Source organism: Lemur catta, chromosome 11 (genome assembly GCF_020740605.2).
Source record: "Lemur catta isolate mLemCat1 chromosome 11, mLemCat1.pri, whole genome shotgun sequence".
Taxonomy (NCBI): domain Eukaryota; kingdom Metazoa; phylum Chordata; class Mammalia; order Primates; family Lemuridae; genus Lemur; species Lemur catta.
The window spans coordinates 60,524,524-60,549,530 of NC_059138.1; the positions used below are offsets into that span (position 1 = coordinate 60,524,524).

General features: G+C 35.5%; 1 protein-coding gene across 1 annotated transcript in view; it reads right to left on the reverse strand.

Moving 5' to 3' along the window:
• The window catches only part of THSD7A (thrombospondin type 1 domain containing 7A), a 226,359-nt gene that overhangs the window by 51,204 nt on the left and 150,148 nt on the right, over positions 1-25,007 (reverse strand). The window contains 2 exon segments of the mRNA XM_045564151.1: positions 16,446-16,549; positions 17,767-17,899. Coding sequence (XP_045420107.1) covers positions 16,446-16,549; positions 17,767-17,899 — 237 coding nt within the window.

Consider the following 25,007-nt stretch of genomic DNA (forward strand, 5'->3'; position numbering starts at 1 on the left):
ATTTGCTCAGGCAGTCAGAGAGATCCTCTTCTAATTCCTCGTTTACAGTAGAAATCTGGTAGGAATGTTTCCAATAATCACAGTAGATACTAAATTGGTATTGTAAGTTTCTTAATAATATAATCTTCAGTGTTTTTGTGGCAAGGAAAAGTGCACATATACAGATACATGCACACTTAGCAGTTGGTAAGTTTTTTATATATATTAAGGATTTCCATTTATGTCACATGTGGGATATATTTAGAAATGAAATTTTAAGGAGAAAAATAAATCATACATGAGTTCTGAGAACAGTTTATATTGAACACAAGATATTCATAGAGGCACTGGGAGATGTCAGGTACCTCTAATGTTTTGTATAATTGGACACTACAGAATTTCTATGTAGAAGGGTCTTAGAGGCAGTAAATTGGCTGTTAGGTTGGGGTAGGAGGAGTGGTTATGGAACTTGTCTTGAAACTGCTTTGGCACAATAAGCATGTTTTTTGGTTATTATTATTCTTACATAGGAAGTTTATTCGGATGGCTTTGGAATGGTTAATGGATGGGGTACTAAGTCCTTTACCCCTTCTGTCTACAAGTTCTTCACATGCACAAACATTAACCTTAAATTTAAAAATGAAAAGAAAATATTTAATAATCTTAACTTATCATATTATAATTAACATTTCCTTAATCACACGTGGACTCTAAAAATACAATTAAATAATTTCAATTCATATTTATTATTTCTCCCAAGATATTATTCTACCAAATTATTTAAAACAATAAATAATTTTATTCCTTTTTAAACATAGAAAAATTGCTTTAAGGTAACAGATCTTAAAGAAAAAAGAGCAAGTATGTTTAAAGTCCCCTTTCTCCTTCTGCCATTTTCCCCCATTAGTTTTAAAAATAAGTCATTTATTAATTGAGGAAGCAGATGCAACATTTAAACTTTAATCCTAAAGTTAAGTCTTCACTGAGTTACCTTAAATGACCTCACCCAGATTGCTTTACATGACTTTTTCAGATTTAGCGTCTGGGCTGAAACAGCTGCTGATCTCCGCCCTGTTCAGGACTCCATCATCACGAAATCGAGCTGAAGGAGCCTGACAATTTTTACCTTAGATTACTGTGAGCACACAGAGGGCCCCAGGGTAGACAACACTCTTTGGCTCTGTGTACTTAAACCCAATGCCCAGCAGTGCCGGACTGTGTAATGGGGTGTGTAAAAGGACATAACTAATGATTTCAGAAAGGGAAGACTTTCTCTGTGTAGTTGAATACAGCTTGACACAACTGCTTCAGGAAGAATTACATAAAAGGTTTATTTTAACTGTTCAATGTGATAAGTACTCACATTTTTCTTAGCTATATGTTTTTTCGTTTAGTGCACACAACTTTGCAAGTGCCAATTGGTATGAAAAATGCAGGGGCCCCTGAATTTTACAAATATGAAAACCTGGTAGGGTGGACAGTGGTGGCTTTGATGAGGATTAAATGATAGAAAAAAACATTAAGTGACCCAAAGAGAACTTTACCACTTGCAGGAGTTGTCTGGAGCTCTGTTGTTTATCATAACTGTCTAAGGTTGTAGTTCTCATGTCTGATTGCAGATCATAATCACCTGGATAGCTTTTGGAACATACCTATGCCATTGCTAAACTCAAATGTTCTTATTTCCTTGGTTGAGGTTAGGGTCCTGCACATTAGTGTCTTTTTTAAGCTCTCTGATGATTCACATATGCCGGCTATATGAGAACCACTGCTCTAGTAGATAATGTATTTTTAGGAGCATCAGAAATACCAGGGATGTTATTGAATGTGAAGATTACTGGACTGATCCAGAGTTCCAGAATGAGATCTCTGTTAAGCAAGGAATATGCATGTTTTTCAAGCTGTTCAGGTGATCCTTATGCACATTCAAGTTTGAGACCCACTAGCATGAGTATTCAAGACATAGGGAAAGTTCTAGCAGACACTTGTGGCTAAGATAGAAAGTCCTTTCATACCGAGTCACCCTGGCACCACGAGAAGCTTTGGAAATAATGGATGAGTGTGTGGTTATAAACTAAAAGAGATCCACACTTGGAGTTCAAAGAGAGGGCATCATAGGGACTTGTCTAGGGAATAATTAAAAAAAAGAGCATTCATATAGTTTGGAAGAACATCATTTGTAGCATGGTATACGAGGAATCCCCATGATGCAGGATACTAATGAGCTGATGTGATTTTGCAGTTCTTTCTACACCTGCCATTTGGAAATGGGATTGACTTCTTAAACACTTAAAACTTAGCAAGTGCTGAAGATTCTTGGGCAAAGTTGCCCCAAGGCTGCTCATGAGGAAGGATTGATAAAGAGGAAGATATTAGACTTTATTACTAATCAGGATACATAGGAGCCTTGAGAATAATTAATTTGGAAAATAAGAGATTTGAACATATTAGAATCTTAAGCTGTGAAGAGGGTTGTACTATTTATAACTAAAAACATCGAAAGTTATAAAACCAAATTTGGATTCTTTTAAATAAGACTACTTTCACCTTTTCATCCAATTTAGTTTCCTGAACCAGAGACCTGAATATAAATCTTTTGAGAAATTAAGTGAAATTACCTTAGGTTTCTCATTAAGGGTCTTTCTTACAAATTTTATTTCAGAATTGTTCTAACTATCATCCCCTTAAATGACACCAAAAATAAAAAATAAAATAACTCTATTACCAACATAATTCTAGAAACAAGTTAACTTATGTTGTGCAGATCTATACTATTCGCATAACCCATAATCCCTTTTCCCCATATACATGCACTACATAAAATCTTTTTTTTTTTTTTATTTCGGCTTATTATGGGGGTGCAAAAGCTCAGGTTATATATATTGCCCATGTACCATCCATCCCCCTGAGTCAGAGCCTCAAGCGTGTCCATTCCCCAGACAGTGCACCTGGCACTCACCATGTAGTCATACCTCCATCCCCTCCCCCCACCCCCTACTTCCCCGAGTCAGCACCTTCAAGCATGACCATTTCCCAGACGGTGCGCAACACACTCATCATGTAGGCATACACCCATCCCCTCCCCTAACCCCCTGCCTCAGTCTGATATCCAGTTGGTATCATTCCCCAATGTGCATTTATTTAGGTGATGATCAGGGAAACCAATTTTCTGGTGAGTACATGTGATGCTTGTTTTTCCATTCTTGGGATACTTCACTTAATATAATGGGTTCCAACTCTCTCCAGGAGAACCAAAGAGATGTCGTATCACCGTTATTTCTTATAGCTGAGTAATACTCCATGGTATACATATACCACAATTTACTAATCCATTCGTGAATTGATGGGCACTTGGGTTGTTTCCACATCTTTGCAATTGTGAATTGTGCTTCTATAAACATTTGGGTACAGGTGTCTTTTTTATAGAATGACTTTTGTTCTTCTGGGTAGATGCCCAATAATGAGATTGCTGGATCGAATGGTAGGTCTACTTGAATCTGTTTAAGGTATCTCCATATTGTTTTCCATAGGGGTTGCATTAGTTTACAGCCCCACCAGCAGTGTATGAGTGTTCCTGTCTCTCCACATCCACGCCAACATGTATTGTTTTGCGACTTTTTGATAAAGGCCATTCTCACTGGAGTTAAGTGGTATCTCATTGTGGTTTTGATTTGCATTTCCCTGATGATTAGAGATGTTGAACATTTTTTCATATGTTTGTTAGCCATTTTTATATCTTCTTTTGAAAAATTTCTATTCATGTCCTTTGGCCACTTTTTGATAGGGTTGTCGTGCTCCTGGAGACACTACATAAAATCTTAAGTGGTTCAGCTAGTTGAAAAGAAAACAAAGGTGTAAAATTCCCCTAACTATTCTCAGAACCCAACTCAGCACTCCACTCCCCTTATCTGAGGTTTTTAGACAGTGTACTTTTGGGAAGAATTACTCATACAATGTTATCCAAACAAGTAGCAACAGCACCATTTGTACAATATATTGAAAATTTATCATACATCTCAACTTGTTTGCATTCTGACTTAGAGGAAACACAACAATTCAAACACAGAAATGCAATCTTGAAATGAACTTCCTGCTATTAGGGTGAGGAAAATATAAATGTTTGGAAAGGAAACCATCTGGTCTCTCAACTTTATAAATCTTAAAAGTCATTTCTAAGACATTGAAAACAAGGTGGTTTTAACTGTAGAAAAGATGGATCACACTAAGCATAGTTTCATAGCACACTGGAAAGCTACATATACCCAGACAATTGTATCTGTATTTATAGGTGAAGCATGTATGTCTTGTATCTAATGATCACACAGTTCTCCTTTGAGCTGAGCCCATGTTAGCAAGGTGTCTCAAAAATCATGTTGCCCTATGGATAATTAACTGTGAAACCTTCTTAGTGAGATCAGCAAAAATCAAAATAATTATTTTAAAGTAAAATTTCATATTTAACTCTGTGTTGATTATATCCATTTATTTCATTTATAATTTTATTTTATTTAAGGCACAATAATTTTTATTTAATGGCATAGGACAGGCTGTTCCCAGCAGGCTGAAAGCCTGGAAGAAGTTTATATGACTAACTTGTGGGTTACGTATGAATCAAGTTAAGCAAGCTTGACCTGTCAATATTGAGGAAATGCTATAAAGATAAATAAGAAAGACAGTTTCTTCAACAAATAAATACTATGAAAAGGGAGCTAGAACTGTTGTTAGATTAAAAGTGACCTAAGAAATACACTAATCGAATGCAACGTGCAGAACTTTTCAAACCCTAATTTGAATGAACTAATTAATTGTACACACATTTTTGAGAAAATAGAGGAAAATTAAAAATGGTCAGAACATCAGACAATATGAAAGAATTATTAATTTTGTTTGGTGTGATAATAATACTATTGTTATATTAAAATAATCAAATATTTATGTATGATATATGTCTTATCTGGGAGTTGCTTTAAAATACTCCAGCAAAATTCTTTTTTAGTGTGTGGGGAGTGGCAGATAACCAAGAATAGCAACACAGTAAAAACTGTCGAAGCTGAGTCAGTGATGACTACATTACTACTACTCATTATATTAGTCTCTCTGTTTTTGTGTGTCTTTGAAACTACCTATAAATTTAAATAAAAAAGATTAATAAGTAGAATTAGTAGGATCGATTCTATTAATAGAATGTTTTAATGTAAGTTGAGTTTTAAGTTGAAATGTCTTAATGTTAGTTTGTTTTAAAGAGACAAATAATAAAGGTTTATGGAACGAAAGGAAATAGATAGCACCGGTTGAGCTAAAAGGACATGGATGTATGTGTTATGCATATGTGAGTATATAATGGAAGGCTATGGATGCAGCTCTGAGGCAAATCTAATGGAATTCTGAATGTAATTGCTCATCTTCATTTCCTTAAGAGGGATGAAACTCCCTTATTATTCAGGTTGCACAGAAAGGGGGAGTGCTATCGGTTGGTGGATTATCCTTCAGCATGTAAGGTCGTGTTCTCATTTTGTTTGAATAATCAGAGTGAAATAAATTGCTGGATCTAAAATGTGCACACAGAAGTTCATTACAGGAAACAGAACAGGATCAATGCCTTAGTGCAGTGAAAGCTGTTGGATTATATGTAGCAAAGAGTTCAAGGAGCCTTGAGACCTTATTTATTAAATTGAACAATATTAACATGGTTTATCCCACTGCACTAGTGTCTGGGTAGCATTAGAGATAGAATATGTTCATCTGATTGAGTGATTAGATGAGTCATTTTTTCCTATGCTTTTATGAAAAAATGGCAATAGTGAGTGTGAATCATATAGAAAGGAAAAAGAAAAAGAATAATGTGAGTCAGAGCTAGTTACCAAGAGACCTAATTGTGCTTAGAAATAAGACCAGACCTATAAATAATGCAAGAGAGCTCCAGTTGTTTACTAGGTGGATATAATGATCCTGGAAGAAATTTTCACTGACAAGTTTGCCAAATTACACATACTAATTAGGATTTGAGAATGTAACCAAATGCACTTTTCTTTTTTATTGATCCTAAATAGTTACCAATGATCCCCAGTCTCACTGATGCTCATAGTATACGTGAAAATCCTAGCATAAGAATTTACTAGGGCAGATGTCGGGGGAGAGGCGATGGGTGTATACATACATAATGAGTGCGATGTGCACTGTCTAGGGGATGGACATGCTTGAAGCTCTGATTTGGGGGGGGCAAGGGCAATATACATAACCTAAACTTTTGTACCCCCATAATATGCTGAAATAAAAAAAAAAGCCAAAGGAAAAAAAAAAAGAATTTACTAGGAAATAATAATCAGTTCCCAGTGGAGGAGCTCTGACTGAAGTCAGTAAGATTCCGGTTGGGATCTGGGAAGGGTGAACTGCATTTCAACACATGGAGAATCCATGAACCCTCACAGACACAGAATGGTGCCGAGATTATTTTATGAGCTACTACTTAAAACATAGCAAGTGCTAATAAGCATTTTATGACAGGACTCTCAGAGAGATATAAAACAAAATCAAAATCCTCAAATCAACTCGGATGCCAATAGTCATAGGAAATTGGAGAAAAATATTTTAAAACAGAAATAATTTAGAAGTTTTAAATAATGGATTATATATATGAAGATTACAAAATTTGGGTAGTAACTAACAAATACATCAGCCAAAAGAAATTTGGGAAAATTATGTCTAAATAAGATTTATTTAAAGTAAGCTCCTTCTCGCTTTTCTACCCAGTGCTTTTTCCACTTCTATTCTTGCTCTTTCTATCACAGAGCTCACTCTCTCTCCCTCTCTGAAAATTAACAGATTTATGTGTGCTGCTGAGATAAACTGGCCCAGATATTATGGGGTAACCTCAATAATGCATCTAAAATGTAATCTTTAAAACAAGAAGAAGGACAACAACAAAGTGGGCCAAAGTTTTAAGCAACATAGATTAAACCACTTAATTTAAGCATAAGATTTAAGCATATTTGCTCACAAAAAAATTACAGCGTAAAATGTAGTGAAATAATTATATTTCATATTCCAAAAATCATTTAGATTGAATTTTGGTATAGGGAGAATTAGAACTTTCTTTTTTGATTTTTAGACTTATTTTTATAATCTTTCTAATCAATAAGTGATGCACAGTTAGGAGTCTCAGGGCCAGGTGGGCCCCTCCCATGTGAGGCATATTATTGAAGGTTTTTTTCTTTTTTGTGGTCTAGATTTAAGAATGCATCCAGATTATGTCAGACCTTAGTGACAGGTTGACATTACAATGGATGTTCCTTGGCAGGCAAGAGTGAAGAAGGGCTGGGGGATTTAGGATAGACAGGGTTGATCTTGGGGAATATTAACCCTAGGTCCAGCTAACCTACAAAAAATATACCTGGCAGAACACAGCATGAAGATCAACATGGAAATTGAACAAGAGGAAATTTGCAGTCATTTATGTGAAATCCCTGTATCAAATCTCTGCAACTCACAACTAACGGACGCGGTGAGCGTTGTAGGGGGGAAAAGGCACGTCTCAAATCATGGTTTGGGTGTGGCAAAGTCATAACATGTAACCAAAATGTTTGTACCCCCATAATATCCTAGAATAAATAAATAAATAAAATTAAAATAAAAAAAACAGATCTCTGCAACTTTTGTATCATATTCTTGGTAAGAAGGTGTCACAGAGTAATGAACACTGGGATGACATATATACATTTACTTGGCAGTGATGACACTGCTTCTTAGGACACCTACATAGAAAAAAAATAAGCAAATTCAGGATCACACAAGATCAGGCACATTCAGGGTTGTAAAGAACTCAAACAAATCAGCAAGAAAAAAACAAACCACCCCATTAAAAAGTGGGCAAAAGACATGAACAGAAGCTTTTCAAAAGAAGATAGACTAATGGCCAATAAACATTTGAAAAAATGCTCAACATCACAGTGAAATGCAAATTAAAACCACAATGAAATATCACCTTACCCCTGTTAGAATGGCTTTTATTAAAAAGCCCCAAAACAATAGATGCTGGTGTGGATGCAGAGAGAAAGGAACACTCATACACTGTTGATGGGACTGGAAATTATTATAACCTCCATGGAAAACAGTATGAAGATTCCTCAAAAAACTGAAAGTAGACCTACCATTCAATCCAGCAATCCCACTGCTGGGTATTTACTGAAAGGAAAAGATGTCATTTCATCAAAAAGACACCTGCACTCGAATGTTTATTGCAACATAATTCACAACTGCAAAGATGTGGAATCAACCCATGTGCCCATTAATTCATGAGTGGATTAACAAAATATGGTATATGTATACCATGGAATACTACTCAGCCACAATAAAAGGATGAATTAATGCCTTTTGTAACAATTTGGATGGAACTGGAGACTATTATCCTAAGTGAAGTATCTAAAGAATGGAAAAAGAAACACCACATGTACCGGCTGTTAAATTAGAACTAACCAGTGGGCACACAAGACACAGAGGGAAGTAAAACTCAGTGGAAAGCAAGCAGGTGGGAGGGAGGAAAAGGGGATAGGTGAAAACCTACCTAACAGGTTCAATGAACACTATCTGGATGATGGGCACACTTATAGCCCTGACTATAGAAGCAATCCATGTAACCAAAAACATTTGTACCCTCATAATATTTTGAAATTAAAAAATTAAGCAAATCATCCAAAATTGTCATCATTATGAGCCATGTATTTTATTGCTAATGCAAATGTAATAGTAACTCTGTCTATAGCTATTATGGCTGGGTCAATGATATAGTCACTGACCAAGCAATAATTCAGCCTTCTAAACAGCTTCTGAACTATAGAAATGTGAACAAGGAGAAAAAGACAGTAGAAGTTATAGTTCTATTAAGATGATATTTATTAGTGACTTGAACAGTATGAAGCAAATATAAGCTGTCCATTCACTAAAAAGTTAAATAGAATGTGGACATATTTCATGTTATTTGCATTTCTCTTTATTAACAATGTTATAGGAAAGATGCCAATTTCAAAGCCCCTTTAAAATTTCCATATGAGATTTAAGAATGATTCAAGTTTTAAAGTTGCCAAATCCTGTCAATTCCTCCTTTAAAAGGTCTTTTTCGTTTCTCTTTTTAGTTCTTATGCCTTTGGATAAAATTTCTTGAAATATGCCATTCTCAATACCCAAAGCCTTGGTAAAATTCTTCACTACTTCTCATTTTCTATTTTCAAAAATCCATCCTTGCCCCTTGCCTCTAACTCACTTACAAGAATCCCAGGCAAACTGGTCAACATGCTGTTCCCATACATAAAGATTTTACCTTTTGCCTTTCCACGTAAGCCATCCTAAATTTAAATGTCGTTTCTCTTTCACTATGCCCTGTCAGTGTATTCCTCTTTTTTTTCTTTTTTCCAATTCTTTAGTGGTTATTGTGTATATACACAACTAACATATTATTGATATGCCTTGAAACTCAAACCATGTACATTTATAGTATATTTCCTACCACCATAAATTAACTGAAACTATTCGTTATACATTTTTCATTTTCTCGGCAGGCTGGGCCTAGTATCATGACAGCAACATGAAACATGTAGCATGCATTCAATAGAGATTTGTTTTATGAAAGGATGAATTATATTGAATGATATTCAGTAAGTTTGAATGGGCTTTAAGGGACTAGAGTTACCCTGTTTTCACAGTTTTCTGGAAAATCTTAATATTAACAATTGTAAATGGCTTTGTACACTAAGAAATTTTATTTAAAAACACTGATTTTTCACTATTTGTATATGCTGAGTTGTATCTTCCTAAAATTCGTATGTTTAAGTCCTAATCCCAATGTGATGGTGGTATTTTCAAATGTAGCCTTCAGGAGGTATTAAATAATTAGGTTTAGATGAGGTCCTGAGGGTGGGCTCTCATGATGGGATTAGTGACCTTATGAGACCAGAGAGGAGCTTCCCTCTCTCTCTCTCTCTCTCTCTCTGTCTGCCATGTAAGGGCATAATGAAAAGACAGTTGACTGCAAGCTAGGAAGCAGGGAAGCAGTCTTTGCTCAGGAACCAAATTGGCTGGCACCTTGAACTTGGACTTCATAGCTTTTAGAACTGTGAGCAATAAATTTCTATGGTTTAGGCCACTTACTCTAACGGTATTTTGTTTACAGCAGCCTGAGAAAACTAATACAACTATTAACACAAAGTTTGAAGTATTTACTTTATAAAGCATTTCTAATGTTTCTATAGAAATATTTGATCAACTTAAAATATCTTACACATAGCAGAGTAATCCAATTTAGAGAAGATTGGGCAAAAATTACTGGTAATTCTGAGAATTATGGATATAAAATTTTGCTTCACCATTAAACTATTCCTTTCAAAGGTGTTAATAAAAGACTTGGGTCATAAATATAAAAATTCCTATCTGCTTTTCAAACTTTCAGGAGTATATAAATTTTCTTTTAAAGTATTTTGTGTTCTAATATAATAGATCAGAAAACATTTTCATATAGTTTTGACATATGTAAAACATAGACTTGGTCAAGAATGCATTTACTTGATTAGAATAGAATCTACCTATATTCTTACTTCTGTGTTATTTTAACTCATTTTTGGGTAAAGGTGATTCTCACTTACTTTATAGTGAGTGTCAGTGCTGAGATTGTAAGCAGTTACAGTTTTTTAAAACTATTTGTTAAAGAGACTCTGGTAACCAAAAACATTTGTACCCCTGTAATACTTTGAAATAAACTTATTTTTCACTTAAAAAAAGATGTCCAAAATATATTTTAAAGTGGAAAAAATTAATTTGATCTCATTTTTATAAAATGTATATGCTCAATTTGGGTAAAAAAGATGTCTGAAATATGATGTGATTTTTTATGGATGGGATGAAGAATCACTTACCATGATTTTTAATTTTAATTTCTTCTTTGTGCTTATAAAGATATCCAAATTTTGCTACCATAAAAAAAAAAAAGAGAGACTCTGGGAACATAATTGCTTCCCAAATCCTTTGAAACATGTCATGGCAGATAGTTTCTACAACTGGAACAATTATGCTATTAATAGTATTAATAGTAAAAATCAAAGTCTATCTATAATGGGTACTTTATTATTAACAGGTGGCTAAAAGTAGGTGCAGGTGACTTGATAAGAAAAGATCTAGGATGCTTGGGTGCTAAGAAAATTTGTGTTCTATTTGTCAATTAACATGGAATGTTCCAATAATTTGAGAAAAACTGAATCATAACAGGTGACCTTTTAAGTGTTGTGCTGAATGGTGCATATCATATGAGACACACATTCTTTTCTTTCTATCCATATTTAGTAAATTTACTCTTAATGTCCAGTTTTTGGGTATGATTTATAATGTTCTAGACAGGTGAATAATGAGGCCTGAAAAAATTTTTTTTTTTTTTTGAGACAGAGTCTCACTCTGTTGCCTGGGCTAGAGTGAGTGTTGTGGCATCATCCTAGCTCACAGCAACCTCAAACTCCTGTACTCAAGCAATCCTCCTGCCTCAGCCTCCCCAGTAGCTGGGACTACAGGCATGCGCCACCATGCCAGCTAATTTTTTCTATATATATTTTTAGCTGTCCATATAATTTCTTTCTATTTTTAGTAGAGACAGGGTCTCGCTCTTGCTCAGGCTGGTCTCGAACTCCTAAGCTCAAACAATCCGCCTGCCTCAGCCTCCCAGAGTGCTAGGATTACAGGCGTGAGCCACCACGCCCGGCCTGAAATATTTTTATCTCTTGTCTTCCATATCCCATGAATTTTCTGATTTCACCTTTAACTCTTTTTTTAATTTTTATTTTTACTACTAAATTCTTAGAGTCAAAATTTTATCCTAAACCTCCCCCTCAAAGAATGCTGCAATTTCATCATAAAGGCAGATAGTTTACTATTGTCACAATCTTTAAAGTCCACTGCTCTATTAACTCTAAATTTAGTTCCTTTATTGCTGAACTGAATTTGTACACTTCTTCCCAAGTGACAAGATAAACTCCAGGGATTTTCTGATCCTATTGGGTAATAACTATTCATTAGCATTAGAAGTTGTGACCACATCATTTATTACATGGCTTTTGAGTTTAGATCAAGGGTCAGCACATTTTTTTCTGTAAAGGGCTAGAGAGTGAATATTTTTGTCTTTGTGGGCCATATGGTCTTGTCACAACTACTCAACTTTGCCTTGTCATGAAAGTAGCCGTAGGCAATAAGTAAAGAAATAGTTGTGGCTGTGTTCCAATAAAACTTTAATTATTAAAAAACCAAATAAAAACAGAAACAAAAGCAAGCTATGGGCTGGATTTGGCTCACAGGCACCAGTTGGCTGACTCCTGATATAGACAGATATTTTGGTAAAAGCCATACAATAAATATTCCTATCTTTAGAATCATAGAGTGGTAAAGTTAGCTATATTGTATTTTAGTTCACATATTATGCAAGTGAGTATGCAAGTAAGAACATAATAATTTAAAGCTAATAACATTTAAGTTAAATTCTTTAAATTAAAAAATACTTGAAGAGTCTACAAATTCAAATGTTTATAGAGAAAAAAGAAATCTATTAATGGTAAAATATAATCATGTTTACTCCTATATACAATATGGGGTATATCTTAGAGACCTTAGCTGTTCCCATGTCTTCAGCAAATCACTTTATGGAAATGTTATCCAAATTTCCATCTTAAGCTATCTCTACAACTACTTTTCTACATTTCAAATATATTCTTGGATATTTTCACTTGGCTAAACTTGTCATGGCCTGAGATGTAAAATATATAATATACACTTTCCAAAATTAGCTCTACTTTTAGGCCTAAGAATTTTTATCAGTAAAACTATTCTTAAGCTAAAAATATTAGAATTAAGGAATCATATGATCATCTTTGATTCTTTTGTTTCTATCATTCCCTTCTATTATCTGCCACTAGGTCCTAAAAATATTTTCCTTTGTGATATGTACAAAATCCATTTATTTTTGCCTATTTTCACTACTGCAATTTCTATTATTTCAACCTTGCATTTTGACAGCAGCGTACTAGCTGGCATTCAGGCCCGTGTGTCTTATCTTTCTAATTTATTCTGTACACGCTGACAGATAAAACACTGCTTTCATCGGGTCCTTGCTCACACCACTTATCGAACAAGGTCTAAAATACTGATCCTGACATTTATAGCCCTCCACAAAATTACCCCAGGCTCCAGCTCACATTTTCAGAGCTTCAATCTACCCACTTTCCTGTGAACACATTTAATGTTTTTGTTTTTCTTACCTCCAACATTTAGCTTATAGAATTGATCTTATTTTGTCTTCTTTTCTTCTCTCTACTTCTTCTAATATTATGGGGCAAGTCAAGTCCCAGCTCTGTAACATCAAATGATTGGTTTTGCAATTGGCCATTTTCAGTCTTTAACTCCTACTTGTTGGTTGACATTACCAGTGATCTCATTTCCCTAACAAAATATAAGCTCCCTGCTCTGAGTGTCTTCACTCATGTTTTTTTTCTATGCAATCTTCTGAATGCAATCACAGTTGGAAGAGCAATTGGAATTAGAAAGTCTGATGTAATGGATAGGGAGTACCTTCTTTATAGTCTTTAAGGATTGATTTAATGTTTACTACACAAGTTTCATTTTTTTTTCTTTTTTAAATCTCTGATCACCTAGGGACAAAGATGAAAATAGCAAGAATTTGGCAGGTTGATAATGCAGAGTTCTGAAAACAGCCATGACTGTCAAAGAAAAAAAAACTGCCTTCTTGCCATTAGCAAGAAGTAAAACTTCTATACTCTTAATTCTCCCCATTTCATTTTCTGATGAAATAAAGGCTCTAAGAAAAAGAAATTGTTCATCTACTGGGGCGACAAAGAAAAGATTGTTTTCATATGGAAGTTAAAGGGGTTTTCTGAGTATATTTCTGCAGAAACCGACTTGTTGTTATGCAACTTTTTCTTCCAAGATATCCTAAAAATGGACACGATTGCTGAGATACAGTAAGCCTCTGACAAGTATGCCAAGATTAGAAAGCACTAAGTGCAGTTAGAGAAAGAAGCACCAGTAATAGGAAACCAAGAAAGGAACAATCAGAAAGGCAGCAGAAAGTAGCACTGAGGAAGCCAAAGACCCTTCTTCACTAAGGGAATGGGTGACAGTACTAGATACTACAAAGCAGTCACCCAAGATGAGGAGTGAACAGAGGGTTTCAGATTTGGAAATGAAAAGGTCACTGGTAATCACAGAAAGAATAGTTTCTGTACAGATTGTATGCCAAAAAACAAAAGGTCCACGTTAATATTGCTGCTTTCATGCCTACTGTGATATGTACATACATGTGCATTCACTGGGGCTATGAATGAACAGGAAGAGGGAAGGAATTAACATTTAACGAAGACAATATGCACCAAGTGCTGGCTGTAAGGCTTTTGTGTTCTCAGCCTTAAAGGGAGGAAATGAATCATCCAAGGTTGTGCAAATTATAAGTAATAGAGTTTGGAACAGAAAATGTTTTCATACTTGTGCTGCTGCTTCTACCATATCTTATATATCCTCCAGTGGTGTTTTATAAAAATATGTCTTTCATCTGTTTTACCTAATTTTACCTCACACTTTGCTCTATGGACATTTTTTGAGCATAGATTATAGTTATAAAAATTGGAATAATCCTTGAAGATCATTTGGTCCAAACCTCTGGTTTCTTTTTTGTTTTGTCTAAATAAACTGAGACCCAGAAAGGGGAAGGGGTGAGTAAGACTCGCATTATATTAGTGAAAGAACTGGGACTAAAACTTAGGTTTCCTGATTCCCAAACTCGTACTCGTTTTCATTACAAACTCTATGTAGGAACCAAAAGGAACACAAATGTATGCTTGATTCAAGAAAGAATTAGCAGGACATGAAAAGAAGATCTGGAATCACTCAGTTTCTCTAAGAATGATTTGAAATGGAGAGAATGACTTTCAATTCTATATACCTAAGTCCTGTAACTGTAAAAGGAGCTAGAATTATTTTTTACTCAAAGTTGATGGTGGGAGAAATATAATGAGAATTATGCAAATAAACCCTAAAAATCACTATGTATTACTTGTAAATGAAATTTTATGTTTCCAATTAAGACTTCTAAAACAAAGATTATAAAAATAGAGGATTTTTTTTTATAAAAGAGCAAGCACATTTTCTCAAAATACAAAAGCAATTTTTTCACTATAAGGAAAATGGGGTCCTAGATCAAATCAGCAGAAACTGGATTTCTGCTCCATATGTTCAAACTTTTATAATCATGAAATATATAACTACAAATAGGGCAGCAAAATATATCTTTAGGAATTAAAGAAAGGTGGTTGCATATTTAATTATATATTAAGCTATATTTTAAGTATATAGATGGAACTATATGCTAAAAATAAATATAAGTAAAAACAATCATGTGCTACCTTAAAGACTGAATTTAGCAAATATATAAACAATATATTCCAAAGCTTGGGATTTATGTATTCCCTATAATATCTAGTAAATAATTATGGCAAGCTTGAAACATCCCCATCACCCATTTCTGCAAGATTTCATGTTATTTAGTGGTGCAGACAGATTGCAGTTCACATATTATGAATTTTGAATAAACAAATCTGCTGTTTAAAAATCAGAACTGAATATGAACAGAATTGTGGATAGCCATGACAGTGACAGTGTTTGGAATGTCATTGCCGAGAAATTCGGGGAAAGTCAACAAAGATATCACATTGTATGCATGCATGTACACAAGTAGCTACAAATCTTATTGACTGTTAAGGTGGCAGGCAAAAGTATTACAGAATACCTTGATTTAAAAAGGAACAAAAAGGCTGAGCATGGTGGCTCATGCCTGTAATCCTAGTACCTTGGGAGGCCGAGTTGGGAGGATCGCTTGAGGCCAGGAGTTGGAGACCAGCCTGAGCAAGAGCAAGACCCTGTCTCTACAAATAATAGAAAAAAATCAGCAGGGCATGGTGATGCATGCCTGTAGTCCCAGCTACTTGGGAGGCTGAGGCAGGAGGACTGTTTGAGTCAGGAGTTTGAGGTTGCAGTGAGTTATGATGAAGCCACTGTATTCTAGGGTAGCAGAGCAAGACCTTGTCTCAGAAACAAAATAAAACCAACACATAAATAAGTAAATAAAAAGGAACAAAAAAACAAGCATCAGTGTACCATCTATGTCATAACTGAAAGCTTGGACTGATTTTCTTCCATATATGACTGAAAGGAAAATTCAGGAGTTATGAGCTAATGCCAAGAACAACAGACACAATTTAATAAGATAAGTTGATAAGTTTCCGTGTTATATAGTGTTTTGTAGAATGGGTCATAGCAGATTCATATCTGCTTTGCTCTATTTGCGAAGCATGGCATCAAAGTGACAAACATATCAAGATAGTGGTTAAACCTAGTGATGCTGGAGAAATGAACTGTGCAATGGGGACTCCCACCTCTTGCCTGTCGTCCAGGCCCACAGCCTTCCTGTGCTCCAGGGCTGTCCTGTTGCACGCTCCAAGGAACTAATTGGCATCTGCGCCATTTGTGAGTCTTCCATCTATAAGAAAAGAACAGAAGCCGGATGGAGAGGAAGCAAAAATGTCGGGGAAATCACAGAGATATAGCAGCATGAAAACGTGACTTTCACCACTGCAAATAGAAATTTATTTAACAATGCTCAGTCTTATCTAAATTTAATTTAGAGCTCCATCAATGTATTATAAGCAGCAGGATTAAATGTAAAAGTACTTTCTTTGACAGTGAAAACAAAAGTACAACATTGTCAAGTTCTACAAGGCTCTCCAGAGAACATTTGGCCTTTTAAATGACTGAGACTGTTCAAAGATACACCAGATAGCACCAAAAGTGATGCTTTCCTCTTAAATAAGGTATATTTATTTTTATTCAAGTTTTGAAACTGTATTCAAGTCAGAATTCTTTTGTACAGTGCTCTTTTGGTTAGCATTGTAGGAGCTACTTAGCAATTGCAATTACAATACACTTTACAAAAACAAATTCCAAAAACAAATAACTTTGGGCTAATAGTTGTCAATATTCATGGTGTAAACATACAATTATACTGTTTGTCATTTCAGAATTAAAGACTGATATATTAAGATGGCAAATTTGCCATTCATTTCATCTTAAATTTTTATTTTGTGATTATACTTTCCATTTATTGATGCTATAATATTTCATTTGCTGTCAGGACTGCAATTATATACTATATCAAATTTTAGTTAGATACTTTCTGTCTTAATGGTAAGGAGACCAAATTTCTCTAATAAATTATCAAAATGATATACGAACAGAACAGATATCTTGCTAGCATCACTGAGCTAGAGATGTCATTTCCTGAGCCAGAATATGAGCATTTATGAGAAGAAACAGGTGCTCTTTGGAGCCAGGGAAAAATGCTTAGGCTGTTATAAGTGAAAAAGAATTGCTTCCTAAAGCATATGTGTTTCCTAATTATTGATCACTTTCTGCATTTCTTATAGTTTATATCAACATAAGACATTTTTCAAACCTCCTGGAGCTAATACCATAGCTTGGAAATTTACATAGGTATTTGTCTCCTTGGAGATAATTTCAGTAGCAGAGCAGCTCTCCTGAAGAGACAACAAATGGCAGATACAGCTATAAACATCCCCAACTCCACTGAGCTTGTGGAAGGAACGCTGCTGACTTCGTTTCCTCATCCTTTGAAAGAATGTGGACTTGAAGCATTTACTGAACACATCGCTCACGATGCTTTTTCTCTAATCCTATTACCTGTAGCTTTGGCACACTTGAGGGGCCTCACAGGCTTTCTCTTCATAGAGGGGATCCGTGCAGTCGCGGCCCCCGTTGGCTGGCATTTGAATGATGACCCGATGCCGAGACTGCTTCCTGACTCCGGAGTCCCCTGCAATGAGGCAGGTTTTTAACCTCTGTACTTTGCACTGATAAAAGAATCTCCAAATACTAGTCTGTGTGAAGAAATTACATTGCTGCCAGTGACACGTGCTTTGACATCCCTGAATGAGACATTTCATCTAGTCTAATCATTCACTAAATTCTCCCAAAGACCACTTACATCGAAAACCCGAACAATTCATACTTAAAAATGTGAAGAATGGAGAAAAGTCCCACAGTCAACTAGCCTTCCTAATGTGCAGTTACAAAGTAATTGCTCTTTTGTATATTTCTTTCCCCCTGAGGACTATGACAGATCTAATTAATTTATTTTCCTCTACCTTAAATTTATTTTCATGCTATTTCTCCTAGCCCTGTTTACCACATGGGACTCATACACATGTAATGAATCTTCTTTAGGAGAATATATCCAATGCTATAATGCGAAATTTTATTTCTTTGTTATTCACTTAATTTGAAATGCATAACTTCTAAGTTATTCCAGTCATTTACTATTCATGTTAAACAGTCTAGGATCTTCAATTCAGGTCACATTCTAAACATCAGGGCTCTAAGTAGTGAAATAAAAGTGGTTTCTCACAGGCAGACATTTTAAAGAAGCAGTGAAAATACCAATAACTTCTGCAACTAAATAACTCCAAATTATGTTAAAAACTGGAAAAAAATTAAGATTTACCTTCAATAAAGATATCAATTTGACAGTATTACTGATACAAGGATGTTCAAAATTTTTTAGTATCCAAAGCAGATAATGTATGAAATTTGCTAACTCGAATAAAATATATTTTAACTTAAACAAACATCCTTACTGTAAGGATGAATGGCTGCATGGCACAGGGTTCACTTACAAAAGAATTCCCTGAAGAATTACACTAATAGAGTTCCCCTGACGCATTTACGTTCTTTTGCAAGATCCTTAAATATCTGATACACAGACTACAGGAACAGAAACATTTTAAGGGGTTAGCAGCTCCTAACAATTAAACTTTAATCGGAAATGAAATGAAACCTTTTTAAAGATACTGCAGTAGTGGAAAAACATATGATTTGACAATTAGAATGTACCCACAAAGAAACATCCTTTCTCGTGAAGTCAGGGCATTCCTCAGCATGGTTTGGGCAAATGACTCCTAGCCATGTTTAGAGAGGATTCCTATATAAGATGGAAGAATGGATCAGATTAGTGATTCCTAAATGTCTGACTTCATCGGAGAATCTCTTTTGCTACAGAAGTCTGGGCCTATACTTAGTACTACTAAATCAGCATCTTTGAGAGTTGGGTTTTGGAATTTGATTTTTTAAGAAGCTTGCCAGGTAATTGGGATGAAGAGCCAGGTTTGAGATCTACTGGAATACCTGAGCTTGTATGTCCCATTGTAATTTACGATTCTGGATTCACATGTAACTTGTTAGGATTATTCCCGTCACAGGGGGTAACCTGTACTATTAATGATTGCATAACTATTTTAATGAATAACTGGAGTGCTACAGGTAATGGACTAGGGAATTGGGGGCTGGAAGTACTGGGCACCAGAGAAAATAAAGTATTTGAAAATATTGTCATAGAATTTTTACTGTAACAATAGTAGCTTGAATGCCAGCTGCAACTTTTACATATCACATATGATTAATCTAGGTAAGATCTAAGAATTGTCAATAGAACTTTTAATAAATTGCTAATGCAGTCTCCACTCATTATGTTGTCCAAATGGCCCCTATTTTAAGGCCCAGGTGATAAATTTCTCTAATAATTCAGAGCTAGGAAAAATTTTGTTTCCCTTGACAATCTGTTAAGAATCCATTGTGCTTCTATTTTTTGCTTTGGTCACCAGAATCTCAGAGCTAATTTTCTTTTCAATTGCAGGAGCTTACCTTAACTGATTTTCTAGTATAATTTTTCTCTTGTTCCCTTCACCGCCTCCCCTATTCACTACTGGGATCTATCCTTCTTTTGCAACTTCTATTATTTTTTTATGTTTATGATCTATCTTTAATATTTTTTTTAAAAAAGCATAAAAACTAAATGACCATTCTCATAATTTGTTTAGCATTGGGGGAAGGAGAGAGGTTTTTGTTTGTTTGTTTTTTAACAGGGAGAAAAGGAAAATAGGTCTCTGTTCCCCAGGTGGTCAAAGTTCTTAGAGGCAATTATTCTCCAACCTGCAGTTAGAAAATAGATACGGATAGAGACCAAGGGATCTGGGGACTGGGGGGGAGGAAAGTGGGAGGTATGAGTCCAGCATCCGTGGCACTTAATAGACTGAAGCTCCCAGTCATTAACTATCTAGATGTCACCTGGTGCATAGCCAGGGCTGTTCGAATTTGGGAAGCAAACATTAGTCCTTCAATTCTATTTTGTTTATTGACTTGAAAGAAAGAATGTCACTTAAAGTACAACTCTGAACCATTCTTCTAGTGCCTTCTCATCACAAATTTCACAAGTTTGTACTCAATATGTAACACTATGATGACTCTTCACTTCCTTAATTGATTTCAGAATGGCAATCCATTTATCCTTATAAAAAGTTCAAATTCCTTAACCTTGCGCAGTTCACAGGATAGAGATTGTGACCTGATTAAAGTGAAACTCTTCAAAGCCATAATACCTAGAGAAGAAGTTTAATGGGGTTACACAGGGAGTGTCATGACATCCATGTTTTTACCCACTGGGAGGTCTATTTCTTCTCAGTTCACAGGTAAAAAATCACTTGTGCACTCACAGTAACAGCACTGTAGAACTCAGCCAGGTTACAGAGCCCTCATATCAGAGCACAGACAAAGGGAGAGCTATAGCACACATTAAAAAGGAAAAATGGGAAGTGTCTCACTAATAACTTGAGCTGGCAAACTTGGAATTTTATACCTCTCATACTTCCCTGTATGTATTTATAATCAATTTATTACATGCGGTATTATACATGTAGTCTTTCTATTCATCTTTGTGTCTTAATACCTAGAACAATAGTCACATATAGTAAATGCTTACTAAATATTTGCTGAATGAGCAAACACATTTATTTCACATATTCTCCCCTGGATTATTAGTTATCATCTGATATTCTTTCTTTCCATGAGCACATGGGTATTAAGTCTGTGCACTGAGGATTAATAAAAAATAAGCTATAATTTTTCTTATTGGAAATAATGAGCATTGGAAAAATAAAGGCACCTGCCTGTGGTGTTTATACTTGAAAATACTGATGTAGGATAGGAATAGACAAAAGAGATTACATATCCAGAAAATAATTATGTGATTATGGGGCACACAGATTCAGATAGCACATAATCTCTCACGAAGTTACAGCATTTTTCAGATATCTTAAGACATTCAAGATAGATTTTACCAGAGAAATTACTGGATGGAAGAATTTAAAAGGCATGCAAAACTGATTTGCGAAGCTGGGAGTGGGGTGGATGGAAGGTTGGAACAGCCGAGTGATAGGAAATTGAAAGGGAAATGTTTCATGCAAAAGGTAAAATGTAAAGGTAGTTATCAGGTCTTTGAGGGTAATTCTAGTGTACTGTTGACCCAGGACAGGAGGTAGAATAGGTGCCTCTGCAATACCCCTTCTAGGTCTCAAGGCAATAAATTCAGCGAGAAAAAAAGCAAACAGAATTTAAGCAAATATATTATTTGAACAACCAAATATATTATTTGATCAAAAGTACTGATTTTTAAGAAGAGTTACAAATAATTTATGAAAATTTGGAAAGAAAAATTTAACAAGTACATTGGGTTAACGGTTAAACTATATTTTACTCAATACTGATCTTTAATAGCATAGATTTTTCAAGGCATATCTTGGGAGAGGGTTGAGTAACTTTTTAAATAACTCTTTTAGTTCTTTCTGGAATCCTAAATTATTGTTTCATTTTCTGCAATATTATAGTGTAATTTTACCTCTTTAAAGTGATTTTTAAAATGAAGGTAGCTCCACGTTTTAGTGAGCTCAAAACCCTTATAAAATACATGCTTTACCTGAAGAATTAAATGAAAAAGAATCATTCCATCTTTGAATTAATTTTCTGTTGCAAATTACCTCTCCTTGAACTTTTAACTTTGTTTAGCATTTTTAAATTTTGGTAGGAAGTCGGTGTAATTTCAGTGATACTTGGATTATTCCCATCTCTTACCAAATAATGAAGAAAAAAAAAAAACTAACCTTATGTCATTGCTTTACCTTCCTCACAACAAAGGCTGGCTTTCTATAACACCATTGTCTTATTCTCAGTCTACGGGAAAAACAGAAAAGGCTTCTTCCGGAGCACAAAGCATCTCAGCACTGTTATCCAACAGCAACCCCTTCTATCACTCCCCAGTCTTTTTTTTTTAATATCCTCAATACACAATTATGGTTATTCTTTTAAAATGAGTGCCTATCTTTAGGGTTTCTAAAAACTTTTTGTTCTAGAAGACTGAACACAGAGCTGCCAAATAAAACAGGCAGGGCTGATCTCCTGTTTCCAATGACATGACCTGTGCTCAGTGAAACATCAACCTGCCTCTCAGAGAGCCTCTTACTTCCAAGGAGCCAATTCCCGAGTCCACATTCTTATACTTCTTGGCCACCACTACTCCAGGAGCTCCAGGAGAGAAGAGTCTCCCAGTGGCACCATGTATTTTAACTTATAGCAGTTTCCTACCCAAGGGGCCAATCCAACTAAATCTATTACACATCACATGCCTGTTACTCCCCACAAAAAATGAGTCATCCCCAACTGCAGATCTTCCATCATCACCTGGGCCCACAGCATTATCTACACGCATAACCCGATTCAATTTTTCATTCCTCTCCAGCCTCTAATCCTTCCCCATGGCACCCATTGGAACACACAGTCTCTCATCTTCAATCTCTTCTTGGAAAGTTTCCTTCACATTTCAGCAGAAGCTGGCTCCATCTAGCTATTTCCTGGTCTTTCCTCCCCCCTCCACCTTTACAAATCTCCACCTCTTCTAAGCTCCCGTCACCAACTTTACCATCAGTTATCTACCTTGTAGCACTCATCTAGAAATACTTCATTCATTAGTGACTTTAGAACATCCTTCACTGTGATTTTTTCTCTTCTTACCCCTGCCTCCACTTTGGTGGCCTTGATAACCACATGGTTATTCCATTCATGACACTGGACTCTGGAAGCAACTATGCTCACCACTATACCACCAATGCCCCCTGGACGCTGAATTATTGTACCTCCTCCTCTCCAGTGATCTTTTCTTTTATCTTGTATCAATTACTCTCTCATCTGCTCATCTTTTGATCTTACTATCATCAGTAACTGTATAGCTGATTGTCATACATCTTACTTTCTAACCATTACTCCTAACCTTGCAGTTTATCTACTTTAGTTCTCATCTTACTAATGGTGACTGCTCTAGTCACTCAACTAAGACTGCCTTGTACTTTTCCTATCACTTTCTCACTATCATCCTCTTCATGACCTTATTTCCATCCAGCCCAAGTTAGATTCTATAATCAATTATTATTATAAGCACTTCCTTGCTAACATTCTTGGCTCCCTGTCTGCTTGTCTCCTTTTTGTCTTCTGGAAAAGCCCAAACCCTAATCAAAACCAATTATTTTCCTATGCTTTTTGTGCACCAAGGCAGCTAAACATGGCTGGAAAAACACTGGCAACTCTGGCAACAGAGCAATCTCTTCTTAAATACATAACTAAATGGACGCTTGCTATTGCCTAGAAATTCTGCTAATCTCCAAAATTATGTTGCATCTTTTCTCTCCTGAAATTCCCTGCACCTTCCCCCCTCTACCCTCATTCTCAGTGGTTAATCTTCTTTTTCACTCATTAAGAGATTAGAACAACCATTAAATGCCTTGTTTATCTCATTCCACTAGAATGTAAGCTTTCTGAGAGCAAAACCATTAGTTTCCTTGTTTACTGCTAATCCCTAACATTTAGAATTCTGCCTGGCACATTATAGTTACTTGAAAAATCACAGTAGAATTAAAAAAAAAGAATGATTGCTTAAACTAATACATATGATATTTAATGACACAATGACGCATTTGAAAATAATTAGTAACTTGATCAGCAAATCCCCAATAAATAATAATCAGTTAGGATGTGATATTAGTAAATTTTCTTTTATCATGATCTAAATGCTTTTGCCACATTGATATGTAATTAAACTCAGAAGTACTGCTTTCAATATGCCAAACTAAAACATTTACCAAATACGGAACATATGCAGGGTGCTGTGCCTTTCCTATAGGAGCTTATAATCACAATGGACTAGACAACAAAGGTTGTATCAATTAGATAATGGTTCACAAAGCATAGAGCACTTTACCATATACTATCTCATTTGAACCATGGAACGACTCGTAGATGTTACAAGCAAGGCTGAGAGAACTTAGGCAATTGCTTAAGGTCAATTGGCTAAGTGGCCAAGGCCAGTGTCCAGACCATATCTACTGATTCAGAGTCCACTCAATCCATTATATCATGAAACTCATTACTCATTTCTATATCCAAAAACTAAAAGTATGTCCTGCTATTTATCAAAGTAAGTCCAATTTGCTGTTCTATAACTTGCATCTATTCTCCTTTTCAACTTTACATTTCCACTTTCCTACATGCACCATGACCTCCAGTGGGCTGGCCTCTTCCAAATTTATGATTTTCCCATGGTCATCTAAGCCTTTCCTGTTGCATATGATCCTCACTGGGAGTTCTTTTATGAGGTCCATCTTTCAAAAAGATCTCTTTTACCTCCTTTTAAATAAGATTTTCACTAATATATTTGCTCTTACAATGATTTTTCCCTTCCCTTTCCTAGAGATCTTTCTGTTGTAACATTAAAGCTTGTTATTGAATCAAAGTCTTACATTATCAGGTCAAAGTAGAGGAGCTCTTTTATTTAATTAATTAATTAATTAATTTATTGAGACACAGTGTCTCTCTGTCACCCTGGGTAGAGTGCCATGGCACCATCACAGCTCATGCCAACCTCAAACTCCTGGGCTCAAGCAATCCTCCTGCCTCAGCCTCCTAAGTAGCTGGGACTACAGAGGTACACCACCACACCAAGCTAATTTTTTCTATTTTTAGTAGAAACAAGGTCTCACTCTTGCTCA